This window comes from Vipera berus, assembly GCF_964194415.1.
Source record: "Vipera berus genome assembly, chromosome: 10".
NCBI lineage: Eukaryota > Metazoa > Chordata > Lepidosauria > Squamata > Viperidae > Vipera > Vipera berus.
Window position 1 is genome coordinate 3,209,878 of NC_138213.1, and position 26,345 is coordinate 3,236,222.

At 40.1% G+C, this 26,345-nt stretch overlaps 1 protein-coding gene across 1 annotated transcript in view; it reads right to left on the reverse strand.

Moving 5' to 3' along the window:
• Window positions 1-26,345, reverse strand: part of CDH13 (cadherin 13) — a 396,356-nt gene that overhangs the window by 186,228 nt on the left and 183,783 nt on the right. The window contains exon 5 of the mRNA XM_081335863.1: window positions 945-1,097. Within this exon, the coding sequence (XP_081191989.1) occupies window positions 945-1,097 (153 nt within the window). The remainder of the gene's footprint in view (window positions 1-944; window positions 1,098-26,345) is intronic.

Here is a 26,345-nt window from a genome sequence, read left to right on the forward strand (position 1 = left end):
TAACCTAGTGACAGTCATTTGTTACTTGCAAATTTTGATTCATATTAGATGTACGTGAAGTAGTTTCTTCTATTTTTGCTTCGATCCAGAGGGTCTAATGGCAATGTTTCAAATCAACAAGAAATTACTTCCTCATTGTCCCCATGGACAATTCCTTGACTGGAGAATTCTGGGAACTGAAGTCCATACATCTTAAATGTTTCCGAGTTTGCAAGACAATGATCTAACCCACCCACCCACCCCGCCCAATGCAACAATCCATAACCATTGCATATGTCCTCCCTGTATAATTGATTTCTTCCTAATCTGCTAACAGTAAATCTGAAAAAAATGGCGGGTAGGTCCAGAGCCAACATTAAAATGAGTTTTGTTACTGCAACTCCATTTTTATTCTCATTCTGCTTCTTCAAGCATTAGATTCTTCCAGACCAGAAGCACAGAAGAACACAAGCAGAGCTTTCTATCGGGGCTGAGACCAAGACCTTGTACCCTTTCACTGCATTCTGAGAATCTTGAATAAGATGCTTCAGATATTTAATTCATCCCTCTGAACTGTGAATCCCATTCTGAAAACTGCCATGGTCCCACCTATTTCTGAAGTGTAGACTTTGACAAAGAGTCTACACTTCAGTAAAGCCTCCCTTGAGCTGGTAGAAGTCACAACTCAATTCCAAAACTTGACAGGTGTCAAGAGAAGAAAAGGGATTTAAGATTTGCTGAGTTTAGTCCTCATCACATTCAATATTATGTATTTCCTATCTCAACTTTGTCCAACATATTACAATAGACCAGTATATTGGAAAACCAGGGTATCAGGGTTACCATGGTAACACAGATGGCTCATTAATGCAACAAAAAAGACTGGAAGGAGAGAGGGGGGAGGGGGGACATCTATAAATTTGATCAATCAATCAATAAAATAAACACAAACCAGGATTACTTACCTCGTATGTAGCAATGGCTTCTCTGTCAAGTTGTTGTGTTACGAAGACTTCTCCCGTGCCTTCAATGATTTTGAAAAATCCCTTTGGCTCCTGTTCTACTCCTTTCCCCAAAATTCGGAACTTTGAACCCTCGGGCCGGTCATTGTCTACCACCTGTGAAAGGGAACAACAAACAATTGTAATTGCAAGCCAAGCATGAGAATCACAATCACGGGAACCCAGGGATGCTGGAATGATCACAATTACAAGGACCCATCTTAAATTCCCCCTTGTTAGCACTGTTGTCACTTTGAACAATCGGTGGTTGTTCAATCCCCAGTGCAGACAGTCCTTGATTTACAGCCATGGTTGAGGTCAAAATTTCCATTGTCAAGAGAGTTTTGTCCCCTTTTTACAACCTTTCTTGATGCAATTGTTAAGGGAGTCCCTGCAGTCATTAAGATAGTAACAGGGTTGTTAAGTGAATCCGGCTTCCCCATTGACTTCGCTTGTTAGAAGGTCGCAAAAGGGGATCACAAAAACCTGGGACACGGCAACTGTCATAAATACACGCCAGTCGCCAAGCATCTGAATGTTGATCAGGTCACCACAGGGATGCCGCAAAGGTCGTAAGTGTGAAAAACAGTCATAGGTCACTTTTTCAGTGCCGTTGTAACTTCGAACAGTCACTAAATGAACTTTCGTAAGTTGAGGACTGCCTGTACATTCTCTGTTTTTATGGTCCCACCACTTCCTTCTTGCAGGCAAAGATAATTTCTTGCAGATCTTCCAATGTGCCAACAGCCTAATACCATTGATCTGCTCGTCGGGAGATTGCAAAAGGTGACCAGGTGACCCCAGGACACTGCGGCCATCATAAATATGAGTCACTTGCCAAGGGTCTGAATTTTTAACACGTGACCACAGGAATGCTGCTATGGTCGCAAGTGTGAAAAATGGTCATAATTCACTTTTTCCAATCCTTTTGCAAGTTCAAACGGCCGCTAAATGAGGTCAAGGGCTACCTGTACTTAATATCACAACTAACTACAGTTCCTTAGCTCACAGCTGTGAAATAAAAGTCTTTCGTGTTTAAAAGTATGCTAGCTCTGTTAAAATGAAGCAGGGTGGCAGGTTTTTGAAATGTGCCATCTTTTTTCTTTAAGTAACTCATCGTTTGGGGATATAATTATAAAAAATTACTTCCTACCTTTCTCCCAGGTTCTCAGCAACCTGCATACTTTTCCTCCCACCCCTCTCTCTCATCCACACAATTCTACCCTGTTAAGTATAAATAGAAATTCAGTACTAACATGATTTCAGCATAGTTATCTGCAAAAGAAGGAATTACATCATGAAATAGCAGAGAAGCAATATATTAAGAGGCTTAACACAGTTTCACAAGGATTAAACCGAGACTAAGGTTTCTTATCAGACAGAAAATGTTAAGCAATTAATCTATATAATGTCTGTGTCTCATTATAGGTATAAGTCATTTTTCCTACATTTTATTTACCTGTCACAAGCTAGAACTGCCTTTCAGAGATTCAATTCAAAGGCAATTTGCCAGAAATTCTGAACTGAACAGAGTTTCCAGACTGAATCAGGAAGCTGAACTGAATTGTCAAATCAAATTGGATGCCTTTGAACTAATTCAAGTACTTTGGATTATATGCAAGATTCTATCACCCCTTTCCAAACGGATTCAGAAATCTGCAGTGAATCAGACCAGTTTGAGGAATGATTTTAATTAATAATTAAGATGTTGGGCTTGTTGGCTGGAAAGTTAACAGCCCAGGTTCGAGATCCCAGCAAAGCACACTGGTTGAGCTCCCGCTCTTGCCTCAGCTTTTGCCCACCTAGTAGTTTGAAAGCATGCAAATGCAAGTAGATAAATAAGTACCACTTTGGTGGGAAAGTAACAGCATTCTGTGCATCTTGGCATATAGTCATGCTGGCCACATGGCCAGAGAAATGTCTTCAGATGACACCGGCTCCCTTGGTTAAGAAACGGAGATGACCACCGCTCCCCTAGAATTGGATATGACTGGAGAGGGGAAACCTTTACTTTTCTCTGTCTACAATAATCTATCATATACGGCTAGTTGACTGATAAGAACCCTCTACCTTTTGGTTGCTAGCCAGTTTCTACTTCCCACATTGCTTCTACCCAATTGGAAACCATGGTCTATGAATCCTCTCTAAATTCAGTGACTGAAGCTCTGTACAGATTGGTCAATCGCTATTGGGCAATTCTCCAAGACAAGAGGCCCGTGCGAGGTTCATAGGACAAGCGCCGCAACAAAACTATTCGCAAACCAAGTTTTGGCATACAAAGAAAGCAGATTTTACTGACGGCCCTTTTTCAAACCCAGCAAAAAATATCCCCTCTGCTAGAGCAATTTTGCTCCTTGCCAATTTTTTCCTTTCCCCTTCAACACCTGCAAAACAAATTAACCATCCTCTTCGATGCAGGTTTGGAGCAAAACCTGCATGACAAATTAACTTGCTCACAGAACGTGCTTCTCATCCAAAGGAAAGAGTCAAGAGTTCACTCTGCCCATCCAAGCTGGTGTTAGTGACTTCGCACCTACTGCTGGAAGCCATAAATGATGGTGTGGATCATTACAGAGAAGGAACACCCAGGAAAGGAGAGGCTTGGTTTAATTAGCCACGAGAGGGAGCTAGGGGCTGGCAGAAGGGAGATAAATGTAGACGCTTTCTAATTAGAATGCAGAGGTTATGGCAATAGCAGTTCAAAGGACCTGTGCTTCAGTGCTTGCATTAAACATGTACAGCTGCAAAAATGGATAGGCTCTTTGCAGAAATTAGATTTCATATTTCTGCTGGAAAATGGCAATGGGCAATGGGCAACCCCAGAGGCATTTCTTTTTACCCTTCTTATTACTGTACCTGGAAGGTTGCCCTTGGAAGGACTTAGTAGGGCATTCAGTCATCATGCTTAAGACTACCATATAACTTTGCTAACACTTTATGGACTTTCCTTCTACATGTAAACCTTGACCTCGACCTTGCTTCTAAGTAGGCATGTTGGCCAGACAAGAAGTAGAAGGCGCAAGTTTGTTAAAGAGAGATCCTAGAACTAGGGCGAAATTTTCTGATAGTAAGAAAAATTCATCAGTGGAATAGCTTGCCTCCTGGAATTGTGAGTGTGCCATCACTGGAGGGTTTCAAAAATAGACTGGTTAACCATTTGACCGGGATGGTACAAGGTTCCTGTCTTGAGCAGGGGGTTGCACTAGAAGACCTTTGAGGTCCCTTCCAGCCATATGATTCTATCTTCCATCTTCTAAAAATTACACCAGTGGTTCCAGGGACTTGTATTTTCTTTCCTAAGTATGACCAATTCTCCTTCTCCACCATTATGAGTATTCTGTTTATCTATTGGATTATTGTTCCTTAGTTCCTTGGTTCGTGCAAGTGGATCATGTTTTATATAGGATGCTTTTAATTGCTTTTCAGTCATGTTTTATTTTAATTTCTTTCTTCATCACCTTGGGATTTTTTTTACAAGAAAGGACAATAGATGAATAAAACTATGGTTATTATCACTATCCCCCCTATTATTCAAGAAAAGGTTAACGTTGTCAGATAGAATCAAATTAAGTTGGCAAACGTCACATCCTTAACTAATTAGGCTCCCTTTAAATAATTAAAAGTCCCCCCCCAAAAAATTAATTACTTAATTATTTTTCAATGTATGTTGGTCCAAAATCGGTGAAGATGGAGTCACCGTCTTAGAAGAGACTCTTTCTGTTCAGCGCAAGGGAATCACACAGTGATGGCCATCTTAGTTGGGATTCTGCTTCATCTGAAGCCACAGCAGGAATCACAGTTACTGCTTGATCAGCAAGTAGAGATTGTATCCTGGAGGTGTCTTGGCTGAATTTTGCTGGTTTTGAGTTATGGATGAAGGCATTGGTAACCAATGTTTTGATTGGATTACTGCAATGTGCTCTATTTGTGGTCCACAACAGGGCACCCAGATTATTGATGAGTTCCACTGCAGCTTAACACTCCCCGAGAAGTTGATGCACTGAATACCAAGCCTACACAGGGTGGCCATTCTCAGTTAAATCAGATCATACGTTGAAGAAGATCTGTGAAGAATCATCTTCTTCTTCCTTGACTTGAAGTTAGTAGGACATGGATGAGATAAATAGGGTTTCTCTACAATAGACACCATACTCTTAAAGCCTCTACCTCCACAGCTTTGTAAAATCCTTAACTAATTTTACCTCCACAGCTTTGTAAAATCCACTCTTCTGTAGGCCTCCTCCTTCTCTGTCTCTCTCTCTTTCTCTTCTTTCTATTTATCATTAGTATCCAACCATTACGTTTCAAGACAGTCACTATAGACTTCATATATCTAAGATTCTCAGCTGGAAAGGGAGAGCTTCATCACATCTTTCCTATCTTCAGATGCGAAGGAGCGACTCCTGGAAACACTGAAGTTGGACACATATTTCCTTCCTTGTTCTCACAACCTGTTTCCTTCTTGTTTGGGCAAGCCAAATATTCACAGAAGCTTAGGCTATCTTCCTCTTTAATTAACAACTATTCTTAGAAGCCCAAAGATACTGGATCACTAAAACAAACAAACAAACAAACAAAAAAACAGCAGAAAAAAGTTCTCGTTGACATTTTTCTTATTGCTTGCTTTGAACCAACTCTAAATATTTTCCTGATGCACTTGCGGGTTTAATAAATAAATAAATGCTTCTCTTTTACGTTGACAAGTAGAAAAAGTTGTACAAACAGAGTTAAGTAAGGAAAGTTTAACCTGGCAACGAAAAGTGTAACTCTGGTTCTTCCAACTTCTTCTTCTTCTTTTTTTTTTGTATATTTCCTTCTTCAAATTTAATTAGATTTTTTTTTCCCCTCCGCAGCTTATGTTCGGTGTCACATCCCCAAGGGTCAGTTTTAATTGGGAGATGTATGTGACTGAAGAGGCTGTTCTAATTTTACTCTTTTAAATGAGGAATAATGAAAAAAATAAAATAAATGGAATATCTGCTGGGCAAAGCAGCTCCTTTAGGTATGTATGTATGTATGTATGTATGTTATGTTTGTATGTATGTATGTAAAGGGACGCGGTGGCTCAGTGGGTTAGGACGCTGAGCTTGTCGATCAGAAGGTCGGCAGTTTGGCGGGTCGAATCCCGAGTGCCGCGTAACAGAGTGAGCGCCTGTTACTCGTCCCAGCTTCTGCCAACCTAGCAGTTCAAAAGCACGTAAAAATGCAAGTAGAAAAATAGAGACCACTACGGTGGGAAGGTAACAGCGTTCCGTGCACCTTTGGCGTCTAGTCATGCCGGCCACATGACCACGGAGATGTCCTCGGACAAGCGCTGGCTCTTCGGCTTGGAAACGGAGATGAGCACCGGCCCCTAGAGTCGGAAACGACTAGCACGCATGTGCGGGGGAACCTTTACCTTTACCTTTTATGTATGTATGTATTTGCCGAGGAGGCTTCCGACAAGTTCTTGAACTCTGTAATCCAGCAGAGGCAGACCAGGTCATGTTGGTGCCTCAGGCAGGGAATCCAAATGAAGCCACCACAGGGACAATAAGCAAAATAATTGACAATTTGATGCCTGTTATTAGTCCCCTGAAATCCATTGCAGCCTGTCGAATGGCAGAGGAAGCCTGCGTATTACCATAAAAATAGATAGTTGAGGGAAGCTTTAGCCGTTGACCCAACAATCTAATTGATTCTCTGCGTAATCACGTTGTGGCAGCTCCACCCCTGTGGAGTTATCCTCAACTTCTTTTACTTCCAGGTTCACCTGATTTCCACACAGGTAGTCCTCGACGTACGACCACAACTCAGACTAACATTTCTGTTACTAAGCGAGGCAGTTGCGAAGTGAATTTTGACCCACGTTACGAGCTTTCTTGCCATAGCTGTTAAGTGAATCCCTGTTAAGTTAATAACCTGGTTGTTAAGTAAATCTGGCTTCCCCCATTGACTTTGCTTTGTCAGAAGGTCGCAAAAGGGGGTCAACATGATCCTGGGGACACTGCGACCGTCATAAATAGGAGTCAGTTGCCAAGTGGCTGAATTTTGATCACGAGACCACGGGGATGCAAATAACGTTCCTAAGTATGAAAAATGGTCTTAAGCTGCTTTTTTTCTCTGCCGTAGTAACTCTGAATGATTACTAAGCAAATGACTGAAGTAACTCAAGGAGTACCTGCACACTGGTCCAAATGGGCCATGTTGGTACATGCAGCAATAGATTGTTGTCGTTATTGTTTCTTCCGGCGCTGAAGCTATTAAAGCTACTATCCATGTTGTTTTGTTTTGTCAGTGGCAGGCAGACATCTGCTTTTTCCTTAGAGCTTCCATAATAAAATTCTCAGGGTGCTCAAATGGATTTTACTTATTTCCTCTCTAAAAGGAATACATCCATTTCGTCAGCAGTTTTCTTTTATAGTTTGTAAAATTCAGCAGAGATTAATGAACTAATATCAGAATATTGTCAGTTTGTTGTTCTATTATCTGTCCTATGTGCTTTGGTCTTGGATGGTCAATCTAACTATGTATTTATCTATTTATCCCTCCTTCAGAAAAGGTGTAGCAGGATGCATAGCTTCCTTCCTTCCATCCTTCCTTCCTTCCTTCCTTCCTTCCTTCCTTCCTTCCTTCCTTCCTTCCTTCCCTTTCCCCCTTTTATTTTCCTTCCTTCCTTCCTTCCTTCCTTCCTTCCTTCCTTCCTTCCTTCCTTCCTTCCTTCCTTCCTTCCTTCTTCCTTCCCTCCCTCCAAGGTGGCCAAGCCATGCTGAATTATAATTTCTGCTTCTTATAAATGCAGATTTCAAAAAGAAATCATGGTTTCTGCAACACCCACTCCATCCTTCATTTCTAACAGTGTTTAGTGCATTTTTATTACATCAAAATAAAGGAAATTACCTTGCTCACGTTTCCCCTACCCTCTCTGTGTGTGTGTGTGTGTCTCAGAGAAGCATCTATCCTGACTAACGCAGTTAAAATAAGCTATACAAAGTTTTTTTTAAAAGTTTTTTTTTAAAAAAACACTAATTGAGCAAGTACTAAATCCCTGGTGCCTGGAGGCTAGACCCAGAGAAAATCTTTGAAGTAGGATAATCCAAAAGGAACATGAATTTAAAGATGTGAACATGCATAACTCTGCTTTAACATTCCCAACTGTACGCCAAATATTTCTGCAGCACCCTAAACGAAGGAGATGACAAATTGCTTTCGTTGCAGTTGACTGACAGGCTTACAGCTCTGGAAATTCCCGTTCTTGTATTTCCAAGCATGGCAGACATTATAAAACGAGGACAACACTCCACCCCACATCACTTCAAGTCCTTTAGATCAGGGGTAGGCAACCTTGGGTCTTTTATGCCTTGTGGACTTCAACTCCCAGAATTCCTGAGCCAGCCACACAAAAGAGTCACAAAAGAGCCCAGGTTGCCTATCCCTGCTTTAGATGATCCATAAATGATCAAAACATTAATCACCAACACTATGGATCATCATAGTTTCTCTAACAGTTGGACTCATTTCCAACCTTCTTTTTACAAAGGGGAAACCATCCACGATACACCTCTTGCAGCTGAAAAAAACGGCTTCCGGTGGGGGCTATTATCTGCCGTTTCTCCAACACCATCCTGGTGGTGAATTATATCAACTTCTACATGCTTTTTACGTAAAGACAATTCCTTGAGCATTTGTCTATGCAGCATACAGTCTGCAGATCTAATTACAGATTTTCTTCAGTCATTAGTTCCATTAGGAATCAAACCCATGGCTCCTACTCACAAGGTCAAGAAGGAAGAGTTTTCAGTTAATTGTTTCTCTCCATAGTAGTAATTTATCTAGAGGGTTACCAATCGGGGATGGAGACATTGCAATCAAGAGTGCCAGGCTATTCCTCTGGAGCAGTTTAACACCTGAAACATTTTAGTAGCTCATTCTTTAACACTTAACAGGATTTGTTAATCATCTGCTTGGGTCTACAGGTTCAAGGTTTTGGTTATGATCTTTAAGTCCTTACATGGCATGGGTCCGGGATACCTCGAGGACCACCTGCTGCCGGCGTCAACTCTCCTCCGCCCTGTGCGTGCCCACAGAGAGGGCCTCCTCAGGGTGCCTCCGGTCAGGGAATGTCGACTGGTGGCCCCCAGGGGGAGGGCCTTCTCTGTGGGTGCTCCGGCATTATGGAACCAACTGCCGGTTGAGCTCCGGATGGCATCGGACCTTTGCTCCTTCCGCCGCGGGCTGAAGACCCACTTATTTGAACTAGCTGGTCTGGCCTGATGGGGAATATTAGGGTTCTTTAATGGGTTTTTTACTATTTTATTGTCATTGTATTTTAATTGGGCATTGGTTTAATTTCTTTTTAATTTTTGTACTGTTATTTATATATGCCCTGTTAACCGCCCTGAGTCCTTCGGGAGAAGGGCGGTATAGAAATTGAATAAACCTAAACCTAAACCTACAGGAGGTCAGAATAACAGAGTTGGGAGGCACTTTAGAGGTCTTCTAGTCCAGCCCCCTGCTCATGCAGGAGACCCTATACTAGTGTTTTTTCAACCTTGGTGACTTGAAGATGGGTAGATTTTAACCTTTCTTGCCACAGTTTAATTTCTGCAGTTGTTAAATTAGTAACACAGTTGTTAAGCGAATCCGGCTTCCCCATTGACTTTGCTTGTCGGAAGGCTGCAAAAGGGGATCCTGTGATCCTGGGACACTGCAACCATCATAAATATAAGCCATTTGCCCAATGCCCACATTTTGATCAAGTGAGCCTGGGAATCTGCAACGGTCGTAAGTGTGAAAAATGGTCATAAGTCACTTTTTCAGTGCTACTGTAACTTTGAACAGTCACTAAATGAACTGCTGTAAATTGAGGACTATCTGTGTTTGGAAGAGACTCAGAGAGATACCTTCCTAAATCACAGAGGTATAAGGGGGTGGATGCATTTCGTAATCAGATTATCTCAATAAAATCTCAATAAAAGTCATTTAAGCTTTCCTACGGAGTTTATTTCCTGGTCTAGTCTACCCGAATGAGGCTGACATCAATCTTGCAAGTCTCAGATTTCACTCCAGTGCCAAAATATAATGAAAACACGCTGTTTGGGAAAATACCCAGCACGGTGGCAAATTTATAATAGTCATTTTGTATCTACTTTAAATTATCCATATTTTTTTTACCTCTTTCAACGTCATATTCCTCCTCGTTTTCCAAATGCCATGGATATAAATAAATTTTACTTTTTGCTGCTGTAAAACCACATCACAGAAAAACACGCTAAATAAACATTTGCCAGCTAAAAACATTAAATCAATAAATTCATTTGCATAAAATTGGCTTTAGTGAATATTAAAAGGCACTTTTCACAGATATGTTTGGGGGGAAAAAATAGTTGCCTTTTAATGCCATTATTTACAGTTGCTAATAGGAATCTCCTTTACTGCTGAATAATAAGCAGTCTCAAAATATAAGTTTTTGATTATGCAAAATTGGGGTTTTATATGATATCTATCAAGCTTTGAAATCTTCCTATAATAAGAAACCAATTTGAGCTAATGCTGTCATTTGGCAATCATGATATCAAATGTTTCCTTTGCTTAATAACAAGATAGATTTAGATGCAGCCAAGAGAAAATTGGTAAGGCTGAAAGGCTTCCATTTCCTACTCTCCAACTTAACTGGCAACTCTAAATGAAATCTTTTTGTGTGATCCCAGGCTTAATTCTGAAATTGCTTAAGATGATCATCTTGATTTCAGCCTTTGGAAAAAGCAACAGAGGAAGATCAGGGAGGAAGGAAAGAATAATAATAATAAAAGATAAAGATATAAGAAATTAGCACAAGAGAGGTTGAGGTTGGAACATATCTTATGGTTTCTACCTTACCAACCACTGGCATAAAATGTGACCCCAGAAAATTATTTCTGCAGGAATACAGAGGTTTTTTTTAAAAAGAAATCATGTCTTTATTACTTTTATAAGTAACTCAAGGCAGCAAATATAGTTAATAGTTCTTCTTCCTCCTATTTTCCCTAGAACAATAACCCTGGGGGGTCGGTTAGACTAAGGAGACAGTGACTGGGTGGATTGTTCCTGTTTCTTTAAGCTCCTGTTTCTTGGTTTGTCTTGTTCCGTTTGTTTTTGTAGTAATAAATTTGGCAGGCGTAAATCCAGCCTCTTGCCTTATTGTAAAAGGGGTTGTCCCTGCCTTTTCTGCAGGGCCGGTAGCAGGCTGGTACAGAACAGTTGTTTCCAACTCTAGGGGCCGGTGCTCATCTCCGTTTCAAAGCCGAAGAGCCAACGCTTGTCCGAGGACATCTCCGTGGTCATGTGGCGGGCATGACTAGACGCCAAAGGCGCACAGAACGCTGTTACCTTCCCACCGTAGTGGTCCCTATTTTTCTACTTGCATTTTTACGTGCTTTCAAACTACTAGGTTGGCAGAAGCTGGGACGAGTAACAGGCGCTCACGCTGTTACGTGGCACTCGGTATTCAACCCGCCAAACTGCCGACCATCTGGTCGACAAGCTCAGCATCCTAACCCACTGAGCCACCACGTCCCTACAGTAAATAATAGGCTAACCTTATTTGCAAAGACAAAGTTTAGTTGTTCATACTGCCCTGCACAGAGATTTTGCTTGTTTCCACCCGATCTTTGTTTTCACGATGGTGAAGCTTGCTCTTATCTGGTTTCTCACTGATTGTGTGAGAATTAATTCTCACTTTAAGTCTCATATTGCTTTCAAATTTGTAATCACTTTCCCTGAAGATGGAGAGTAGTCCACTTTGAATAAAGCTTAATTCCAGCCCCCAACACATGGAAGATATTTCTAAGAATGGCTTCCAATCGGAGGTAGCCCCAAGCAAAATGTTCTTGATATGGCCCATTGATGTATTAGTCACCCAGCCAGCTTTCATGACTAAGGCAGGACTAGAACCCACATCCTTCTGGTGATTGGCCCAAAGTCATTCAGCTGGCATTTATGCCCAAGGAGGGACCAGAACTCACCGTCTCCTCTTTTTTTATATTGTGGGAACCAAAACTGGATGCAACTTTCCAAGGCATTATAAAGTGGTACTAACATTTCACATTTACAATCTTAAAAAGATAAAAACTATACAAAACTTAAAAGACATGAATGAAATACTGTCAAAGTCCAATTATGGAGTTCTTTTTTTTTTTTGCAGAAGTTACGCAGTTTTTGTAAAGATAAACCCCTTCTTGGCCAGCTGGTTAAAATCCATTTGCACGTTGAAGCCTTCATTTCATCCTTGGCCTTTGGTGGCTGTTTCGGACACATGGTACCTTACTTGCTTGTTTCTTTTTCCCACCTTATGTAATAAAAAATAATAGCATGATAGTGCTGCTTATATATATATAGCTAATGCGTTAGAGCATTTCCTTGGAACTTCCCATCACTTGGGGGAAAATAGGCACTATTGATCTAAATGATTGACTTTCCTTCCAAGGTGTTCTGAATTACTGAAACTAAGCAAAGTCTGGTGAACCTGAATCGGAGGCCTTGCAGTAATTTTTCACTGAGGGAAGGGACAGTTACTTAATATTTTTCCCCCCTCTCAATTTACTTCAAGGATACAAGCTCAATATCCACAATAAATCTCAGAGTCATTAGCTTCTGATATGATGGGACAAATAAGATTTACTGATCTTTTCAACCTCAGAAAACCTTTCGCTGGGATTTGGAGGGAGTAATTTCAAGGTTTATCTACAGCACTGATGCTCAAACCTGGCAACTTTAAGAGATGTGGACTTCAACTCCCAGAATTCCACAACCAGCATGTCCAAATTTGTGCAGAAGAATATGTCGGTAGACCAGAGGATTTCCCCTCCCCCAAGAAATTAGGAGCATTTTAAAGATAAAGAATGTAGCCCTCCCTCCCTCCCCTTTCTTTGGGGTGCTTTGTTGGTTGGCAGAATGAAATATGACATGTTCTGACAAGCTCTTATGAAATACAGGAACAGCTAACACTTTATTATTTGTAGCGAGGCGTGATAACCATAAATATAAAGTGTAAAGGACCATAAAGGCTGTATTTTAAAAAAAAAACTATAAGTCAGGAAGGGAGATGGGGGGGAGAAGGGAGGGAGAGAGGGAGGAAGGGAGCGTGGAAGGAAGGAAGGAAGGAAGGAAGGAAGGAAGGAAGGAAGGAAGGAAGGAAGGAAGGAAGGAAGGAAGGAGAAGCTGAAGGGAAAAAAGAAGGGAGGAGGGGAGGAAGAAAGGAAGGGTAAAAGAAGGGAGCGAGTGTGAAGGAATAAGGTGGAACACAAGGGTCCCTAGTATTTGTTTAATTTGCCTCCCACACCTACATGCTTGATCAAAATTTAAGGAGAATCTCGATAGTAGAACTGGTGACTCAAACTTTCTGCTGATCTTTTCATACTGCTTTGCCTTCACCAGCTAAGAAATAAAGATCCTTCCTTTTGTCTTTTTTTTGTCTCTCCTTTTTACAAGTAAACTAGATTATCATGTCAATTCTGGTCAGCCAAGGGAGCTCAGATTTTCCTATGATGTTCTGGACGGAGACAAAAGCTGTTCCGCAAAAAAGAACTCCTACAAGGAGTTGGCTCTTGCTTCACAGGCAAAATTCAAAGTCCCTCTTTCTCTCAGCCTGGCTTTTGAAATAATGTAAGGACAGCTCTGCTGAAATCAATCAAAAAAAATCTCCATTTCTTCTCTGGAAATGATATATCTACTAATTCAGAGGACAGTTTTTGCATGTATTAAACTCTCTGTTTTGATTCCCCTCTCTTTTCTTTCACAAAAGATAATTTTAAATTACTTGTAAAATTTGTTCATGGCTGTTTTTAGCTTGGCAGGTTACAGGCCTAATTTAAACTGACCACAGAACCGCTTCATTTTTTCCTGTGAAATATATATATATATATATATATATATATATATATATATATATATATATATATATATATATATTTGATGGATAACTTGTCTTTGGTACTGACACATAAGTTCATTGAAAGTCCATCAGCTTCATGCTAGAACTGCCAAGAGATCAAGGCGTTTATTTAAATCATCTTTGCCGTTTCTTACGGCGTAGTGGCGGCCCTGCCACCTCTGTTTGATGCAAACTGCCTGATTAAAACTCAGTGCAAAAATAGAATTCCAAAAGAGGGATCCGTCAGTGTTGCACGTCTTTCAGCCGGGCTAACTGAAGAACTCTTAATGAGTTCTGCAAATGAGCCTCATTGTGGACTGATGGACTATTTGACACCAGAAGTCAAGATATGTTTCAGTGGTTTTGACAGATATCCTGCCTTGCTGTAAAGAACTGGAACTCGCATCTCCTTTTTCTAGAGGGGGAGGGGCTGATAATACACCCCCTCTTGCTATTTTTGAATGCAGGAATGCAGATTGGTTAAACGTGTATAGTCAGAGGCATCGTTGCAAGGCTGAAGGAATCCAGAAGAGATGATAGGTACAATTTCCATACTTTGCCTCTGATGTTCTTTGAAGCTTCTCTCTCCCTCTCCCTCTGTCTGTCTGTATGTTACTCTCTTACACACACAGACACACAAACACAAACACACACAAATACACCTCCTTCCTTCCTTCCATCCATCTGTCCATCCTTTTCCTTCCTTCCTTCCTTCTATCATCCATCTGTCCATACTTTTCTTTCTTTCCTTCCTTCCTTCCTTCCTTCCATCTGTCCATCCCTTTCCTTCCTTCCTTCCTTCCTTCCTTCCTTCCTTCCTTCCTTCCTTCCTTCCTTCCTTCCTTCCTTCCTTCCATCCATCTGTCTCTTTCTTTCTTCTTTCTTTCTTTCTTTCTTTCTTTCTTTCTTTCTTTCTTTCTTTCTTTCTTTCTTTCTTTCTTTCTCCCATCTTAACCAACTCTGGCTGGTTGCCACTCAAATAATTTGATTGCATTCCAAACTCTGCGGTGTTAACAAAGCTAATTTCTTGGGGATGTATGTGAGTGTGTGTGTGCAACAAAATGCTTGAAATGGTATGCCAGAAAATACAACCAAGAAGAACTCTTAAGTTCCCAGTAATGCTTCAGTGTTTAGACTGTTGCATTTCAGTGTTCACTTCATTCCTCTTTAACAAAGTTGTATTCCCATCTGTGTTTAGAAAAGACATTATCCAGTAGCAAAGGGACACATAGTGTCCTTTTTTTTTAGATCAAAAAATCATAAAGTTGTCCAATGTTCTTGCATTCTAATGGAACCATAAGCTTGTTAAAATCCTTTTCCCACTCAAGAAATGAGTGATGATTAGTTAATTTTGCAATTTGCACATTTATTCAGTCATATTCATACTGCCCCACTTCTTTATTAAAAAAGGGTATACACAAAATTGTGCATTTACAAACTAGTTATAAAACATGTCTTTTCTCAAAACATGCAATCCTAAACCAATTTCCACCCGAAATATGATTAGGTGTTTCACATTTTAATTTCATGTTTTGTTGAACCAAGAAGTATGTTAGAGTATTTGGGAATCATAATAGGTCGAGTTAATAAGGCCACTGTCCAACAGAAACCCATTTGCAAATAATCCTCTTTAAACACATTCGGACATACTTCTGAATAAGCAAGTCACAGGCTGCAATACAAGTTCTGGATTTTGTAATGACTGAATCCCTCCAACCTCTCTCAGCCATTTGATGGGAAGTTACTGAAGCTGAAATCCAGCCAGTGAAACATGAAAACTGTCATTGGCCAATCCTTGAAAAGTGAACATTAAAATAAGCTTTTTATCGAAGCTCAGGTAAGTAGTTGTCCAAAACACCCGTCAATAATCAGAGTGACATCTCATTTCTCACCAGAGTCATAAATGAAGCACAATTCCCTTGACTCAACTAGTTCAAGAATGGCCCTTTATCCTCATCTTGTGTGCATCCATCGGCATGTTTGCGGCTCTTTGCATAGATGCATTGTTCATATTGGCTTCCCAGACAAACAGCCTTTGAGAGAGATGTAATGATGACACTACATTGAATTGAAACTCAAGGATATAAAATCAATTCAAATTGTGGTCAAAGAAAATGCATTCTTTTGTAAAACAAAGAGTGTTATAGGTTGTTTGAATTTGTGCCTTTGAAAAATGGTTCTGCATTTTGCTAATATTGATTGCATGAAACAACTAAACAGCTAAACAATAGTCTCTCTCTCTCTCTCTCATCTAACCATCTATCAATCCTGCCATGTGTTAAATGCCTATGGGCCAAACAGCAAATGGGGCATGATAGCAATGTTGAGGGATCGGGGATTTTGCCATTGGGGGAATGGGGGACATGATAGCACTGTTCCAATATTTGAGGGGCTCCTACAAAGACGAGGGGGAGTCAAACTATTTCCCAAAGCATCAATAGGCAAGACAAATAGAAACAACAGTTGGAACCTAACCAAGGAGAGAAGCAACCTAGGACCAAGGAGAAATTTCGTAATGGTGAGAGCAATCAACTAATGGAATAACCTGCCCTCAGACGTTGTGGGGGCTCCATGACTGAAGGCTTTCAAAAAGAGACTGGATAACCATTTGTCTGAGATTATATAGGGTCTCTTCTTCGATCAGGAGGTTGGATATTAGAATACCTCTGAGGTTCCTTCCAACTCCATTATTCTATGGGAAGGAATTGAGTTAAATGCCAGATTGATTGATTTGATTGGTTTCTGTTAGCTCATTTTTGACTCTTAGAGACCACACAGATAATTAATACCACCATGGGGCAATCAAAAGTTATTCATAATCAGTCTATTAAAGCATGCAATGTCAGCCCCACCCCCTTAAAAATTACAGGAGCATCCATTGCATAAACCCAGTTTCTGCAGATTTCAAAACCAATTTAAACAGGTCAAAGATTCTTTTATATATAATTCAAGAATGTGGCTCATTTCACTGACAGACAGACTCTGGGGATAAACATTCGGCTAAATCAAACTTTGCTGCTTAATGAAGCAAGCTATTTTCCCAGGATCATTCTTTGTTGCCTAGTTTTTTCCCCTCTGAAATATGAGTGCTTCAGGCAAATCAAAAGAACAAATGATTTAATGGCATTAGCAACATTGCTACACTCATGATAATGAGGTAGTAAGTGCATCCTGAACTTAGCATGAAGATTCTTAGCTACTTTTATTAACATTTATTAAAAGTTAAAATCATTGTGCCATTCTATGGTTCTCGTGAAATGCTTATGGGGCTTATTGAAAGAAGTTTAAAAAGTTCCTAAATCCTCAAGTAATATGGAAACCAGAGATATGCAGATAACTGATTTGAAAGAAAAAGTGCAATTTGGAATAGGAATCAGTGCGTATGTAGTAACTACTTAAAGGAGCTGTATCTTTTCCTGGACTACCCTACAGAGTTGTGTGTGATTCTGAAATATGTGTATGTGTGTGTGTGTATGTGTATGTGTATATATGTGTATATATGTATATGTGTGTGTGTGTATGTATGTATATATATATATACACACACAAAATTCATTTTAAAAATTCCTGATAACTCTTACGTCTTTCAAATCACATTTTGTCCTAAAAAAATCAAGAATCATTGCCTCGAACTGGTTATCAATCCACAGTTTTGGGAACTGAGATTTAAAATAATCAGACCTATTGCAATTATTAAGATTCTCTACTTGTTTAACAGAGGTTAAATCAGTTCTGAGTTCTCTCCCCTTTTCCCTCTCTCCTATAAACCTATGGAAACTAAAAGCACCCATAAAAACAAATCATTAAAACAATAAAGTGCAGGGTTTTTTTGCTATGCACCCTTTCAAACAGAACATTTTAATTAAAATGATAATTAATAGGTAGCGTTTTTGATTCTGAAACAGTTGTGTTGGAAAAGCCCAAGTGAACAAGCATGCCTTAAACTATAGTTTAAACCTTGAGAAGATATGGCGCATACTATATGCCATCCCCAGCAGAAAATTCTAAAATCAGAAAGTGCTACCACTAATTTATGTTCCCCCACACTGTGGCCTGGACCCACAATTGCACACTAACAAAGGCCTCCACAGCTTAACCAAGCTCTTGGAGTATGTGGGATATAAAGAGGTGTTTTTTTAAGGACTTTCATCCCAAATCTAAATGTTATTTAATGTTGTAAGCTGCCCACTGTCACCTCACAGTCCGATTGGCAGCAAACAAATTTAATAAATAAATAAAACCATTTAAGGCCTTCCTTCCATTGCTGTCCACATCTTTAACTGGGCACGGTAGATCATAAGAAGCCACTTCAGTGCTTTTAGTATGTTGTATGATAGGCAGATGACAACACTAAACTTAATTTTCTATTTATTTTGTTGGTGGTGGCACAGTGGTTAGAATGGAGTACTGCAGGCTACTTCTGCTGACTGCCGACTGTCAGCAATTTGGCAGTTCGATCCTCACCGGCTCAAGGTTGACTCAGCCTTCCATCTTTCCAAAGTCAGTAAAATGAGGACCCAGATTGTTGGGGACAATATGCTGACTCTGTAAACTGCTTAGAGAGGGCTGTAAAGGCACCGTGAAGCAATAGATAAGTCTAAGTGCTTTTGCTATTCTTTCCACCCAATGCCTAATTTGGTCCAGTTTTGTTCCGTTTTCAGAGGGTTATTTTGCTAATGGACAGAGATAAGAGTCTGGAGTCTCTCCACACTGTTCCTTTCCAACCTTCTGCTGGGTTGAAAAGAATTACAAAGATGGAAGCTCTCATCCCAATGCTGGAAGTTGCTGCAGGATATGTGATACTTAAAAAAAACAAACCAAATTCACGGCTCTAGTTTAACAGCAGTTGACTCCATACACCACACACAGTTCTGCTTTGTTTTAAATGCAGTCTTATGATTTTGATTTTAAATAAACCGCAGCCGACTTTAATTGTCCAAGTTGTGAAAAGATGCTTTATAATCTGTTCATGTGCAAGACAGGAAGGTTGTATGTGTGTGTTTGTGTGTCGGTGTTAAACAATGTGCTGTTTTCCTATTGAAGACTTTCCTTTTGAAAACCTCGCTGTAAGTCTGAACAAGTTTATTAGGGAACCGGCAGGGGATAATTCCCTATTAGGAGGCAGAACAAGAAGGAAAGAAAAAAGAAATAGCATAGAAAATCACCCTTCGAGTGTTGAATTTAAATGACGATTCGGAGAATGGAAAAGTCCAGCTCCCAATATTTATATTTCCTTTTTCCATTTCTTTTCTTTTTCTTTTCAGCAAATGTTCTTTTGAAAGCCTGTGATGAGGGAATAATTGTCTGGCTCTTTGGAGTGGATCAGCACATTAAATAAGAAGATACAGGTAGCCCTTGAATTACAGCAGTTCATTTAGTGACCATTCGAAGTTACGACGGCACTGAAAATAATGATGAGTATGGTCAATCTGCATGAAGACTTTTTTGAGTCCTTAAATAATAGTAGAAAAGGATCTTGAACATCTTACAAAGCAAAAGCAACTCTTATCTGATTCGCCTGCCATTTTTCTTCCCAGAGGCATGGGGAAAGCTAGTTGGACTTTAATTAATCAATGGGGCAATGGAACAGCTTCTCTCCCAACATTGGAGGTTTTCCAGAAATGATTGGACAGCTACTTAGTTGGGATGGCATAAGGTCTCCTGCCTTGAGCAGGTGATTGGACTTGAAAATCTCCATGGTTCTTCCAGTTCTATGATAGATTTTATGATTGATTCTAGAATAGAATAGAATAGAATAGAATAGAATAGAATAGAATAGAATAGAATAGAATAGAATAGAATAGAATATAGAGTAGAGTAGAGTAGAGTAGAGTAGAGTAGAGTAGAGTAGAATAGAATAGAATAGAATAGAATAGAATAGAATAGAATAGAATAGAATAGAATAGAATAGAATAGAATAGAATAGAATAGAATAGAATAGAATAGAATAGAATAGAATAGAATAGAATAGAATAGAATAGAATAGAATAACAGAATTGGGAGGGACCTTGGAGGTTTTCTAGTCCAACCTCTCTGCTCAGTCAGGTGACCCTATACCATTTCAGACAAATGGCTGTCCAATCTCTTCTTAAAAACTTCCAGTGTTGGAGCATTCACAGCTTCTGGAGGCAGGTTGTTCCACTGATTAATTGTTCTAACTGTCAGGAAATTTCTCCTTAGTTCTCGGTTGCTTCTCTCTTTGGTTAGTTTCCATCTGTTGCTTCTTCTCCTGCCTTCAGGTGCTTTGGAGAATAGCTTGAATTCCCTCTTCTTTGTGGCAACCACTGCGATATTGGATATTCTATGATTGATTCTATGATTCTATGATGATTCTATCACTGTGTGATTCTATGATGAAATTTGGTCACCATACTATTATACAGCATACAGCAGTTGAGATATGCTTCTAGGAAGATCTCTAGTAGAATTCCATTAAACCACTATTTCTTTATAATTATGTTCTAGATTGAAATCTTAGTCAGTAGCTTCAACATGGATCTCATGGGGAAAAATATTCCCAAGTCCTTTACCCGGTACTGGTTTCACCAATTACCTCTTTTTTGTTGTTATTTTCTCAAATAGTCATTAGCATTTTCACACAGTCTCTCAAAAATCTCTCTCCTTTTTTAAAAAAAACAAACAAACACAGATTTAATTCAAATGTCAGGGCTGAGGTCAATGCACACATGGTACAATTGCTTTGTGTTACTCTTACTTAAGTAAATTCTTGACTATAGATTACACTCCCTCCAGCTTTACCTCTATGGTCATTAGTGTGATTTATTCTGAAGAAATTAGATACTGGAAATTTCAATATTGGGCATAAAATCTAATTCTCCAGTTGCTATAGAGCCAATGTATTTCCCACTAACTTGTAGCCATGGCAACTACAATAGGACAATCTCCTCCCCTCCCTTAAAAAAAAAGTCCAAGTATGTATTTCTAGTTGTTGCCACCAAAATTATTGCCGAAAGGGGTGGGTAAGAAATCAATTCTGATTATTTATAACACAATTATTTTGCTAAGGTCTTTGTAAGCCCCAGTTTAGTATTTTTAAAAGCATTGTTCGAAAATGCGATTGCTTAGTTAGGATTGTTTCACTGAGGCAGACCAGATTTTGTCTATCGGAGGAGGAAGAGAAGGAAAAGCAATGTCAATATTGTAGATGGACAGAAAATGTGAATAGACCCATTTATCCCTCAATAAATGGGATTGGTTAATTAAAGGACATCCCATACGAATATCTTTATTTATTTAGAAAATGAAAATGTCAGTGTAATTGCTCATTCATTAACCTGAAGAATTCTTGTGAAATACATCTCAGGCACTGGAATATTTACCGCAGGATGTCCATCTCTTGCAACTTTAAGATTTGTGGACTTCAATTCCCAGGATTCCCCAGTCACACTAATAACCATAGATCATGGCTGGCTGGGGAATTCTGGGAGTTGAATTCCACAAGTCTTAAAGTGGCCAAGTTTGGGCAACCCTGATTTAGGAGGAAAACAAGAGATTTATAATACAACCTTCCCTTACAACAGCAGTGAAAAAAATGACTCACACTTACAACCATTGCAGCATCCAGACAGATACGTGATCAGAATTTGGGCGCTTGGCAACTGGCACATATTTGCAATGGTTGCAGCATCCCAAGGTCACATGGTCACCATTTGTGACCTTCCCAGCTAGCTTCTGATGAAACAAGTCAATGGGGTAAACCAGATTTGCTTAACAATCACATCATTCACTTCTCTGCAATGATTTGCTTAACAACTGTGTCAAAAATGGTCATAAAATGGAGCAAAACTCCAGAATTCCCCAGCCCGCATCTATGTTTTAGTAGCGAACTGGACATAAAGCAATTATTTCAGCAGTTTCAGTATAGCTTCTAATTTTCTGCTATCCGTCCTACCAGCAAACACTCACATAAAATGGAGCACAACTCGCTTAACAAGTGCCTTGCTTAGCAACAGAAATGTTGGACTTGTTGTAAGTCAAGGACTACCTGTTTATACCCAGCAGTTGTTGTCCAAATGGACCTTGTGTTCCAATGTGTGCTGCTTGAAGTCGTATGGGAAATAGCCGTTGAAAGTGACAATGTAAAACAGAAATGCCACGAAGTGTATTTTATGACCAAAAGTAACCCTCGGAATCCGATGACATGCTGGTTCCTGCACAGCTTCAGAAAACATACATCAGATAAATTTGGAAAGAAAGGATTAATATATTTCTCCATCTTCCCCGAATAATTTCCCCAATGCTGTCTTCAGAGGTGACATTTAGACTGAATTATCCTCCATGTCAGATAGCAACAGTAAACCAGGAGAAGAGAGAGTTTACCCAGGAGATTTGAAGGATGTGAAGTTAAGAATCTGACCCACACAATATACAAGAAAATTGCAAATGCTTCTTCCAAACCCTAACCCAAACAGGAAGACTTATCAAATCCTTCCTTTCTCTAAAAATATGATCTCCAAACACATAAAGGAGAGCTGTATAAAACCTGAGAATACTTGGTTGCCCTTGAACGCGAGAGTCTGTTTCATCCCGGCTGACCTAGTTTCAAAAACCATCTACAGGAGAACCATTCAGTTTTCTGTGGAGGAGAGCTGGAAAAAGAGCAAGAAAGAATGCAAGAAAGAAGAAAAAGTAGGTGTAGGAGGGAATGGAACTCCCTGTCAAGTGTTGTATGAGGCTTTGCTTTATCTTCTACCCTACCATTCTCAGTTGAAGGTTAAAGGAACGTAGTTGGACACTCTGTCCTAGAAGATATGATCTCAAGAAGATAAAACAATGTGGTTGGACACTCTGCCCTAGAAGACACAATCTCCAGAAGATACAACAATGTGGTTGCACTCTCTGCCCTAGAAGATGCAATCTCCAGAAGATGTAACAATGTCAGATTTAAATCCCTAGAAGCTGCCAGCCAGAGTTAAATATTCCCAATTCAGTCTAATAGTTCCTGAAACAGACACAGACACACAAACATGCACAAAAAATTGGATAACCTCAATATTCTACACTGTGAAGATATTTTGGGCTTAAACCTAGTGGCAGAGATGCTTATCAAAACAGCACTCCCCACCCCCCTCCCCATGCATTATGAAAGGAGATTGACAAGAGGCAATCACAGCAGGAAGGCAAATAATAGGAAGAAAAATCAAATCACACAGGAGAAATGTCTGTCATTTAGAATCCCGACAAATAAACTATTCCAATAATTAAAGGAGAATTGTGTGCTCTGCTGCTCCAGGCCTCATTCCACTGGAGGTGGACAAATAAATTGGAAGACTAACATATGGACATAAAGTGGGTAACAAAAGTTTGTATAAGATATTGTCGGCTTAGATCAGTGTGAATGAGGATAGAAAATGCATTAATGGAACCTGTCAGTGCTGGTTGCTCAACTTGGGCAACTTCAAGCTGCATGGACTTCAATTCCCAGAATTCCCCAGCCTGCATCTATGTTTTAGTAGGCAACTGGAAATAAAGCAATTATTTCAGCAGTTTCAATGCAGCTTTCTAATTTTCTACCATCCATCCTCCTAGCAAACACTCGCATAAAATAGAGCACAACTCGCTTAACGTTCTGTTCCTCCTGACCCCGCCAGGAGTAAAACAAAATCATACCGGGAGAACTTTGAAAGGAATTCTCAAATAATTTGAGAGTGAGGTAGGAAAAAAAAAATCAGAAATCTCTTTCACAAGGGAAAAAGAGCTCAAGAAATCAAACCAGCATTTAATAAAACATCTAAACTAGGAAAATGGTGTTGTGTAAACTTTGGTAAAGGGACGCGGTGGCTCAGTGGGTTAGGACGCTGAGCTTGTCGATCGGAAGGTCGGCAGTTTGGCAGGTCGAATCCCGAGTGCCGCGTAACAGAGTGAGCGCCTGTTACTCGTCCCAGCTTCTGCCAACCTAGCAGTTCGAAAGCACGTAAAAAATGCAAGTAGAAAAATAGGGACCACTCCGGTGGGAAGGTAACAGCGTTCCGTGCGCCTTTGGCGTCTAGTCATGCCGGCCACATGACCACGGAGACGTCCTCGGACAAGCGCTGGCTCTTCGGCTTTGAAACGGAGATGAGCACCGGCCCCTAGAGTCGGAAACGACTAGCACGCATGTGCGGGGGAACCTTTACCTTTACCTTTAAACTTTGGTATTAGTTCCTGTGGCGCTCTAGGGAAGTGAAAGTTGGGGTTTGAAGAAGGAAGGAAGAGTGTCTCTTTTGAACTTCGATGTTGGAGAAGACTCTTGAGAAGACCGTGGACAGCGAAGGAAACTAAGCAAGGAATCATCAAAGAAATAAACTCAACATTCTCGCTCAAGGCTCAAAAGACCAGGCTCAAGTTATCCTACTTCAGACATGTTATGGGAAGACCCAGCTCTCTTGAGAAGGTCTTGATGCTGGGAAGGGTGGGGAAAAAAAGAGAAGAAGAAGACGTAGACATATCCAGTTACATGAATAATGGAAGATGTAAAGAACCAGATTGAGCACAGATTGTTATTGGGGGGGAGGAAACCGCAATCTCTGTAAATACTCAGAGTTGACAACCACTTAATCGAACATAATCAATCGATCAACCAATCCATCAGTGTCCCTTATCACTGTAGACAAGGGGGAATTGCAAGATCATGTTCCTACTGCTATGGATTCTCAAAAAAATCCATCCTTAGTTATGTACAAACACTACCCAGGGTCTGTGTCATGTTGCCACCTGCCTAGCAACAACAGAATGCTCCATCTTTACTCCTTGTTGCTACACAAATGGTGACAACAGCCATGAACGCAGGCTACCAGCAAGTAGCTTTCCTAGGCAAATCACTTTTCCTGAAAATAAGAATGACATCAAGTTTCAGCTCATTCAATTTCCCCACTCTGACCTGATGATTACAACTCATTATAGCATTTTATTGATCCGCCTTGTTGTGTTTTGCCCTTATAGAGAACAAGTTCAATAACACTCAATATTATATTTTTATTACACTCAAGTGCTGTGTTCACCTGTTAATATTTTGTTTTCTGTCTTCCTTTGGAGTTTGCGGCCCAAGAGCCCCCAACCCTGGTAATCGTCTCATTATCCAAATGAGGTTGATGGCATACCTCCCTAGTCTAGAGTTTGTTCAATCAGACCCCTACAGTCAACCAAGTGGATGTCATTAGTTTTCCCATGCAAAAAGCAGCAACTGAAGCTGAGCCAATCTTTCCCGGGAAAAAGAGAGAAATGTTGGACTCCAGATCCCACCAAATTAATATATACAGGTAGTTCTTGACATACAACCATTCATTGAATGAGCGCTCGAAGTTATAACAGCAGGGCTTTTTTTGTCATAGAACGCTCAGAACGGAGTTCCGGCACCTTTTTTTGGATGGACCCTTGTAGGGTAGGCAAGGCAGGTTGTATGACATGTGTGAGTTCCGGCACCGTTTTCTTTTACAAAAAAAGCACTGTATAACAGTAACTTTAAGGCACAAGCCTTAAAGTTGCCAAGGTTGGACAGGTGTGGCAACCTAGAATGTAGTCCTTGATTTACAATCATTCATTTAGTGGCCATTCAAAGTAACAATGGCATTGAAAAAAAGAGACTTATGACCATTGGTTACATGATTGTTGCAGCATCCTTGTGGTGCTTGAGCAACAATACAATTAGTGGAACAATCTGCCTCCAGAAGTTGTGGATGCTCTTTTTAAGTTGAGATTGGACAACCATTTGTCTGAAATTGTAGGGGGTTGGACTAGATGGCTTCCAAGGTCCCTTCCACTTCTGTTATTCCATTATACAGAGGATATGGCTTTCCTCTGAATTTGGTTTCAAATTTAGGAAGGAGTGTTATGATACAGAGTTTGTGTCAAAACTCATTTCTTTCCATCAAAGTGATTTTTCTCCTACCATTCATGAATCAATATTCACAAAATTTCAAAATCTTCTATTACTACAGAGAGTGGCTACAATTTCTCCTTTCCCTTTCATGGTTTCTTTTATTGTCCAGTCTTTCTTCCGAATCCCAATTGATCTGGAAGATTATTTTTTTTTACCAGATTAATCCTGGCCTTCAAGCCCATTTTGTTTACTTTAACTGGTTCACATCATCGGTTTTTGCTTTTGCAACAGAGGCACATTGGGTAACATTCACAATTCCAGCAAAATGTCAACCTTCGTTCTTTCTGTGCATGGAAATTCTCCAGTGCTCAGCTCAGCTCATGCAGGTGGCAGAAACGTTACCTCCAAGAACAATTCAGGTTCCTTGTGCAATCATATCAATATGGCTTTTTGGCTGTCCTGATCAATATGCATTTAGATGCTGCACAAAAGTTGTTTGCTGCATCGATGTACAATCAGATCGAAATGGAGTTTTGGTACGAACGTGAACCCATGAAATTGCTCTGCTCAGCTCAGTATTATGCATGCAGACTGATAGCTATTCTCCCCTCTAGGATTTAAGAGGTTTCTCTGTTGCCACCATTATGGAAATGCAAGG